The 9,992-nt window shown below is 31.1% G+C and overlaps 1 protein-coding gene across 4 annotated transcripts in view; it reads right to left on the minus strand.

Annotated features, from left to right (window-relative positions):
• Positions 1-9,992, minus strand: part of LOC114931389 (TWiK family of potassium channels protein 18) — a 71,162-nt gene that overhangs the window by 56,878 nt on the left and 4,292 nt on the right. For all 4 annotated transcript variants that reach the window (XM_085487783.1, XM_085487756.1, XM_085487736.1 and 1 more), the window contains one exon: positions 9,692-9,860. In XM_085487783.1, coding sequence (XP_085343909.1) covers positions 9,692-9,860 — 169 coding nt within the window. The remainder of the gene's footprint in view (positions 1-9,691; positions 9,861-9,992) is intronic.

Raw genomic sequence — 9,992 nt, forward strand, 5'->3', positions numbered from 1 at the left:
GTTTCAAAGAATTTCTCCCCGACACCCTTTAAACAAATTAGCCGACGGCTTATTTTAATTGGCTGCTCCCGAGCCTTGATAGCATTAAGATTAAAAGGGGTTATATATAAAAGCGGAGTATATAAAAAGGTGACTGCCATAAGAGCCGCGCGGCTTCGGTCTCGTATAATATACTTTTTAACATTTTCAAGCTTTAATATTCCTTTAATATTAAATAAAATATTCTTTGCAAATTGCAAGGATTCGACAGGATTTTCATTTAATCGCGCAATTTTAATGCATTTATGCTTGTAATAATTAAAAAAGAAACGCACTGTGGCGTCTTTTCGCGAGAGACGCCAGTTTGCACATCGTCTTTTGAATATTATTTTTATTTGCGGAATATTATAATATATATTTAATTTCCACGACGAGTTAAAGCGAAAAATAATTATTGAAATAATTATTTATTAATTATGAAAATAATTATTCTAAAACCTGGAAAAAATCAAATAGAGAGAGTATTCACATTGAATATACTTGAATGAAATAATAAGCAAAAGTACGGACGTTGGAAATAATTAAATACATACATACATATATATATATATATATATATATATATATATATTCTCGTATAATTAGTCTTGATTTTTTCACTCTTTTGAAATAGAATAAAGCTTATATATATATATATATATATATATATATATATATATATTATATATATATAAGCTTTATTCTATTTCAAAAGAGTGAAAAAATCAAGACTAATTCATTTTGATATATATGACCCCTATGGTGGTCAACTTTCGGGCACCCCCGAAATTTCGCGCACCGTCATCAGCTGACTTTGTTCGAGCTCAGCTCGTCGAATCGATCTCTACGGGGTTGCTCGCTTTGGGATGCCCGACCCTTTTGGGGGTTGATATCGGGACCATAAACGCACTCGGAATAAAGGTCGAGGAGCTTCCGGAATTAATTAAAAGATCTCTTCCCGTCCATCATCAGCCACACCCCATCATCTCTCGTCTGCTGCCGAAAACTTGGCACACCCGTTAATCCTTGTTCCGGCCCGAGAAGAAAAGAGGAGAGTAAAGAGGGAAGTGAGCGTCTCTACGTTAAAAAGTGAGAAGTAGACTTCTGAAATCCTTTGCGGAGAAAAATGTGCGCTTTTGTGCTCAATCCTTACGTCGGAAACTCTCAAAGAGATGAAAAGGAATTACTTACAAAGTCGTGCGATCTTCAACGCGCGATAAGAGAAGACTATTATTGCAATTTTTATATAATATAATATATATACATATATATGTGCAATTTATTTAATAAAAATTGTTTTCTACTTAAAAATAAAAAAGGAAGTATCTCCGATAATTTTCCGAGATCTTTCTTTAAATGATGTATTTCATTCTTCGCTTATACACATACAATTCTACATTTTATGACTCTTAATTGAATTTAATTCTATTCTTCAGCGCGCATTCTCTTGCATTCCGCTGCGAGCGCGATAAGAAGAGATTTTTGGTGTCGACGCGCGCAGGACGTCGGCATCCCATTACGCGAAAAGGAAAGAGAGCGAGCGGGGTTTTCACGCCGTATTTTCCCGGCGGGGAAATTTCTTATCCACTTCGGTCGCGAGAGGCGCGATATCGCGGTCGCGATCGCGTTTAAACTCTCCCCGGTGTAATTTCACACTTCGCGTCATATAATTCACCAGCACCGAAATCGAATGGTTTTCGCGGCAAAATCTTGTCCACGGATTTCGATTTAATTTTAAAATAAAATCGTGAGAATATACCATTTCTTATATATATTATATATCATTTTACATGCACAATTTTAAATAATATTTTATATTATAATAGATATTATTATATGTATATATATATATATATTATAATATACATATATTATAATATTTATATTATAATAGATATTTTTATATGTATATATATATATATATATATTATAATGTATATTATATATGTTATAATATACATTATATATTATAATTATAATATTATTAATATAATATAAATATATAATATATAATATTATAATATATGTATAATAATATATAATATATTATAGTATAAATATAATATATAATATTATATTATTATTATAATATATATTATATATAATAATATTGTATATTATAATATATATTATTTATAATGGAATATGTATCGTCGAAGATATGTCATATAATTCTGAACAATTATTTAAAGTCGAGGAGATAGCCGTTGTGCTAGGAGAATAAATACGCATAATGGAATACTTTCTTGCTCTAGTGCCGCGAGATTTGGATATGAATCAAAATATGGAGATTACATGAATAACGCGAGAATACAGCACTTGCCCAGGCAAGAAATTCTCGTGTCCGCTTTACGCTCGACGCTCGCAAAATCTCTCGTATATTCGCAAAGTAATACGACAAAGCAATACGCTTCAGCTTTGCGGCGGAAGATAGCTTCCTGAAAATATCTCGGTTAAGTCGATTACAGGGACTACGACCTTCGTTTTCTCGATGGCTGGGATATAAGTAGATCGATTATCAATTCAACAGCATTGACCCGATTTTTTTCGGGGTAAGATGGAGAGAGAATATTCGAAAAACTCGCGAAAGAGGAGACGACATGTCATACTCGGACGGTTTCTTTCCGTTTCCTCGAGAATTTAATCAGATTTTCCGGCGAGTTTTCGTCAATCGAATATTCCTTCGCGACAGGAAACTTCTGTTACGGCACATGCGAATATGTTCGGAAAATGCACCGACGGCATAATATATTCCCCGGACATTTCTTTATGTTAATCCGTTTCCCTTGCACCCTCTTGTCGGGGTCGCGGGACCAAAGTTTAAGGAGTTGCCCCAAGTAAATGCGGTTAACGCAAATGTATGCGGGAGCATATTTGGTTTGCATACATTTCGAGCCGTTAACTGACGTGAGGATATCGCGAGGAGAGATATCAAAAGCCATTAACAAGTCACTCTACTGTAATAGCATTTTCTTCAATCTTAATATCTCATTTGTCGACCGATACAATTGTCAATTATATTCATTTACAAGAAATATTATTAATTATTTATTATATAATTGTATAACATTTATAAAATATATATAATATTTACATATTATAATATTTATATATTAATATTTATTATATAATTTATATAATAAATATTGATATATGGAAAATAATTAATATTTTATTAAAAATAAATTATATATATATATATATATATATATATATATCATTTATACACAATTGTCAATTATATTTATTTACAAGAAATATTATTAATTATTTATTATATTATATAATTGTATAACATTTATAAAATATATATAATATTTACATATTATAATATTTATATATTAATATTTATAATATTTATATATTAATATTTATTATATAATTTATATAATAAATATTGATATATGGAAAATAATTAATATTTTATTAAAAATAAATTATATATATATCATTTATAACAATTATTATTTATAAATATATTATTATTAAATTGTGCGTACATATGTCCCAAAGAAAAAAAAATATCGAGAATGTTCTAACAGAAAATGCAAATGTACTCGTCAGCCATCGTCGAATATTTTGGCCATTAGGCGCGTCCGGAAGATTAACTGCTAACTCAATCTGCAGGACGACGCTGAAGAAATTAATTGCCAGCGAATGTCGATCTTGATGGTGACCATCGACGAACGAACGAACGAACGAACGAACGAACGAGCTTTCTCGATCCCGAGAGATCGAGCAATCGTGACGCGCGCGTTAATTAATTTCCGGGCTAATAAAGTCCTCGACAGCCAGCCGTAGATTCGTCGCAAGCCAGGCAGTTTTCGACAACGATATGCGATTCCGTGAAGGATATCGAATGCGAGGGAAAAATGCGAGCGTGGCGATTCAATTTCGCGATTTTCATCAAACCGTACGACGAATCTACCGCTTTCCATCGGTTTTATTAATGTCGGTTATTTGCGCTGCAAGATGCCACAAGATAGCGGGATATCATGTGAGATGACAGATAATAAAAGGCCATAATTTGTGTCAATTTGAGTGTCTTCAAAGATTAGAAGAGTCTAGCGAATCGAGAAATGAGATACTGTTTAACGTGTAAAAATATTATTTCGACATATATATATTTTTAATAAATTAATAAATATTTTTAATTTATATATTTCTAATAAATATAATTATAAATATATATACATATAAATATATATTGTATTTTCTTTTCTCATTTTGTTTAATCTCCTCAAATATTATGCGCGCAAAGGAAGATTGTATTGTTCTTTGATAATAAAATCTCAAAAATTGCAATGCATGCGCATAAAAAATAATTGTAATGTATATGCATAGAAATATGTATATTAATTAATTATACAATGCATAAAAATTTAATAATAAATCTTAAACAGAAAATGCGAACAAAAAAAAACAGAATATTCTACAAGAATCTTTCGATTAAAATAACCGCATTTCCAGATACTTGCACATCTCCATGCAGCAACCACGTTGCATCGCTGCACGTCTTGCGCGAGATATTGTGATTGCGAGACTGATAATCACATGATCAGTCTCACGCGAGCCGTGCGGCGTAGCAGACGTATGGATGGGCGTGAGTAATGAAAATGTATAGGTATTTTCATGAAGATTCTATATAAGATTGTAAAAATTATATTTTTTGTTCGTTTCTCTCTTTTCTGTCAAAGATTTAAATATTGAATTTTAATGCACCATTAATTAATATATAATTAATTATATATTAATTATATTATTAATTGATATAAATATATAATTATATATTATATATAATTAATTATATTATTAATTGATATATATATATATATATATATATATATATATAAATATATATCAATTATATTATTAATTAATATATAATATATAATTAATATAGAATTAATATTTTTATATATTGCTTGTAATAATTTTCATACATGCGTTGCAACTTTTAAGATTATTTATCAAAGAATAATATAATTTTGCTTTGCACGCGTAATTATATATATTTATATATTTTTAATAAAACACTCGCTTTTTATTATCTCTCCTCCCCATCCTCTATTTCTCTCTCTCTCTCTCTCTCTCTCTCTCTCTCTCTCTCTCAATACTTCCCCCAAACATGCGCTAAATTTTTAAATTTTTGTTTCATCAAAATAATCGACAATATAAGAGAGCAAATATGTAATATCGTAATCGCACACATATACACGTACACATATGCACAAAAAGAGAGCAGCTAATTAATTTATTTATTAAATGCTGCAGCGTCGCCAATTGAATTGCGCGACAGTTTTAGTATTAATTGACTAACGCACAGTTCATCGATTTATGATTGCAATTTCGCGGAGACCGCGCAACTCGTCGGGTATCGAATATTCCGTATCGTTAATTAATTCTATGTTAATCCAAAATGATCGACTTCGCGCTGCGCCGACTATCGAGAACACGACGACCTGAATAATATCGGAGATTGAAAATAATTCTCGCGAACGAAAATATAAAATTTTTTTATCGATTCCGCGCGTTTGATCGCCCCAAAATAGTGCGAGACTATCGTCGATACACCCTAATTGCGGGTGCCATAATTATTGAGACATAATATATTTTCGGACAATATAATCATCGTGAATCTCATCAAAATTACATAAATTATCAGTGGTTTAATTATATTGTATATTCGGTAGTATTATAATTATTTATTATTATAATTGTTGAATTATGTTGTAACGACAAAGTATTTAAATTAATTTCACTTATTAAAGCGACATTTTGATTGATATTTGTCAAAATCTCTGCATGTTCTTTAAATAACCGATTCTTTCTGGCAAATTTGGATTTCTTTTCTTAAAATGTTGAAAAATGTCATAATTTTTCACAAATTTTCAATTTTTTCCATCATGTGTCTTTATAACTAAATGTCTGAAATTAAAATTCTATTGATATAAATTTCACTTAAAATTAACTGAGGAAGTAGTTTTGTTAACTTTTTAATTCCACAAAGTTCCACATAATTTGCGAAAAGCCCTTTTTAACTGTTAATTTAGAAATTATCGATGCACAATCGACATTTTCGTTGAAGAAAAATTGTCTTCATCTTTAATCAGTGACTCTGATCTACTATTAAAAAGACATTTGATACTTTTGAGACCCCATATTATCTTGTATTAAATATCATCATTATAAAATTAAATAGCATCATTATAAAAAAATGCTGATCAATAAGATCTACGTAAAAAAATTATAATCTTGATCTCAAGATTTTAATTTTTTTCACTGATCGATATTACATATTAAAAAAATAAAAATCTCGAGATTGGAGTTTAATTTGTTGTCGATCAGTAGGTCTAGAAGAAAATAAAAATTTCGAGATAGAGATCGCGCGAATATATACTTTTAGATATTTTCACGCTAAAAGTTACGCGAATTACGCAATTCCTTTCGCGTAATTTCGCCACGATAATCATGATTTATATTCTTTGCGCACATACTGGCCCCAGCAAGCCGCGGAACACCGAAAACAAAGCCGCCATCACGTTAAAGTCATTAATATCACTTTATCCTTTCATAGTCGCGTGTGCGCGGCTCCAGGAATATGATAAATCCCGCTCGAGTCTCAGGATACCATTCTCGTGGCCTGAATATAACTCGTCCGTCGTTTCACGTCGATTCTTCCGCCCCGATGCCGGTAATTCGATCTTTTTCGGCGCATCTCTCGAGGGAAAACGAAAGGGAAGAAAAGGGGCGAAATGTGCTTGCATGAAAATCGATAGTCTCGACGAGCTTCCGCTTTTAGTTGGCTCGTTTTAACCGCCGGTTAAATCTTAATTGTTCTCCATCGATTCGCGAGAAATATATAGCGCTTTCCAGCGGGAAATTAAGAGCGCTGAAAACTTTGGCGAGTCACTTTCCACGTTCGTGGAAATTCATTTACGCTCGTTTTTATTGGACTCCAAACAATAAAAACGTTGCAATTTGCGAAAAAGCGCGGGACCTGTATTTTTTCGATATTTTCGTATCTCGAATTAAATGTTTTTTTTTTTTCTCAAGTTTCGAAAAGGAATCCAAAGAAGCATTCTAGAAGTCGATACAAAAATTGAAAGACCGATATACATTTGTAAAAGATACGCAGTTCGAGTTTTTCTTAATTCGATAAAATTGAAATAGAAAAAAAATATATTCCAACTCTCTACGTAAATCTATTAGTTTATTTCGCGCAATCGACTGGAAAATCCCGGATCAGGTCTGCGCTTTCTTTCTCGTCGATAATCTGCTTACCGAAAGAGCTTTATATATAATTGTGTCCCGGGAGATTTTATCACGACGAAGCAATTATTAATATTTTGTATATTTAAAGAACTTCGATTTAAAACTCCTTTGAAATATTAAGTGTTTGAAATAGGAAAAAGGATTAACAACAGATATAAATAGATATAAATGGATATAAATGATCGTCAAAAATAGAGATTTGACGAATGTATTATTATCATTGTGCTCTTTCTCTCTTTCATCTTTATTTTTGGTCAATTCTTCTTCTCAACTAATATATTTCGGACAGCGCGAGATTTATGTATATATTTTTCAGCTTTCTGGACCCCGTGCGGTTTATTTTTTTTTTTTTTTTTTTTTTTTACAATTTAAATTCCTTTCCTGTGTTTTCGGACACGGCTGCTTATTTGGGGACGCATATTGCTCGCTCGAGATCCCAGCCGAATTTTTCTTGTACCACATTGTGGTACGAATGTTCATTTACATACCCTGGATACGCGAAAATATATACACCCACAAGATTATTCATCTTGCGACGAAATTACAAAATATTTTTCTCCCGTGCAATAACGAAGATGATTAAAGTATTAAATCCACAAACGTGCACAATTTTCCGACAATTCGCAAATAAATTATTTAATAAGGCATGATTAAAAACAGAGAGAAAAAAAGAATATGAAGAGAGTCAACTTGATTTATCGTCGAATAAAAAAGAACTGAAGCTTCACCCCTTCGCCTGCTTATATTTCCTAACGTTTCTTCCTTCATAGCCGACACAAGAGCCTTTATCTTAACTTAAGGAGATTTATCAGACGCGACGAGAAAAGTGGGCATTAGCCGGGGCATTAAGAGCGCAAATAAGCGCGCTCTGTTTAGTACGGCCAAGTATCCGGCAGGGAGTAAATTGTCTACATTTTTCAAGAGCTTCCTCTAAACGCGTTTTTTTTTTCATTCGCGAGAGACGAACGCGGATTGTATCGCGCGATTACGTAGTTTGTTCAGTTTCGCAGAGGATTAAAAAAATGAATCGAAGAAATCAAATATAAAATACAGTACCTCCATAAGTTTGGAAACACCTTACATTTTACAGTTAAACAATCGTATGACAACGATCTGTGTAGACAAACACAATGATGACTTATTAAATATTACGAGGCCATGTGAAACGAGCAATAAAAAATTATTTCAAAACTTGGAAAAATTTTAATTTAAAAAACCAATTACAATATAAACTCTAATATTCTTAATTTCAAACGTTTCGAACTATACTTAGTCTTCTTCAGTGCGCAATAAAACAATAATAATAAATAAAAAAGTAAATAAAAAGTCGCAATACAAAGTTAAAATAAATTAGATAATTATGTCAAAATTAAAAGGCGAAATACGTTAACAATAAATTGAAATTATTAAAAATAGTTCAACACAAAAAGTGTAGATTTGTTGTATCAATAAATTGTAAAATATTTATTTAAATGATATTTTTATTTATGACAGATCGCTGCCATGCGATTGTTTAACTGTCAAATGTAAAGTGTTTCCAAACTTGTGAAGGGTATAGTATGCAATAAATAACAAATTTCCATTTATAAGACTGTTTTTTGTTATCACAATTAATAATTTTTCAAATAATATACTGATAAAAAACATTCTATTAAGTTTATATTCTTGCATGTTACGAATATCTAATTAAAGAATATTCCTTTAGAGAATTTTTCTCTTAAATTAAGAGGATCCTTTTGACAGATCTGTGCAGATTTTTTGTATAAATAAAATAAACGTAAAATATTTAAACGACATTATTATTTATAACATTATTATTTTTTTTAATCGAATAACTAAATTTGAAGAACGTAATTCGTTCAGTTTCGCAGACAGTGTTTGCTGTTATCTAAATAAAATTATATAGATGATCATCTAGATGACTTTGGCATCATCTTATCTTTATATAGATAATAAAAATTTGTATTATCTATATCTGCATCTTAGGTGAAAAAAGTATTGTCTTTACTATATTATCTAGAATCATTTTCAGATAATTTTGGTTTAGAATCATAGCGCATAAAAATATTTAAATAGTAGAACTTAAGCAGTAAGCGATAAGAAGAAAATTATCTAGATGAATCGCCATATAATTTTATCTAAATATATTTAAAACAAAATCATCTTCATCTTATCTAAGATAAATTTACATATTTTTATCTCATCTTTATCCAGCTAATTTGAAAATCATCTAAGCACAACTCTGTTCGCAGTGGATAAAAAGAAATGAATCGAAGAAATGGAATAAAATAAAATGCAAAATATTTTTTTTCTCGAATAGGGCTAAGGGCTGAAATTCGAAGAGTGTATGCACGATGACAAGGAGAGAAAGAACAGATAAGGAAATCGGAGCACTCACCGATAGTCGTTATCACAGTGAGAGAATACAGAAAGGCGCCGGCGAAGGTCCACTTATTTTCCTCCACGCCGTCGTAACCATCTTTTATGGATGACACCACCTTCTTCTGGTAACTCTCGAGAATGTCCCTCACCTTTGCCTTCCACAGCTTCTCCGAGAACACATTTTCCTACGTGCAATATCAGCAACGTCAGAATATTAATGAAGGGGAATGAAATTGCGCCATCGGCGATGTTATAATAAACACATATACATGCCTGGGAAAAAATTGTATATATAATTATATATAAATAATTATATA

This window comes from Nylanderia fulva, unplaced genomic scaffold, assembly GCF_048542155.1.
Source record: "Nylanderia fulva isolate GAGA-0341 unplaced genomic scaffold, ASM4854215v1 Scaffold1, whole genome shotgun sequence".
NCBI classification, from domain to species: Eukaryota; Metazoa; Arthropoda; class Insecta; order Hymenoptera; family Formicidae; genus Nylanderia; species Nylanderia fulva.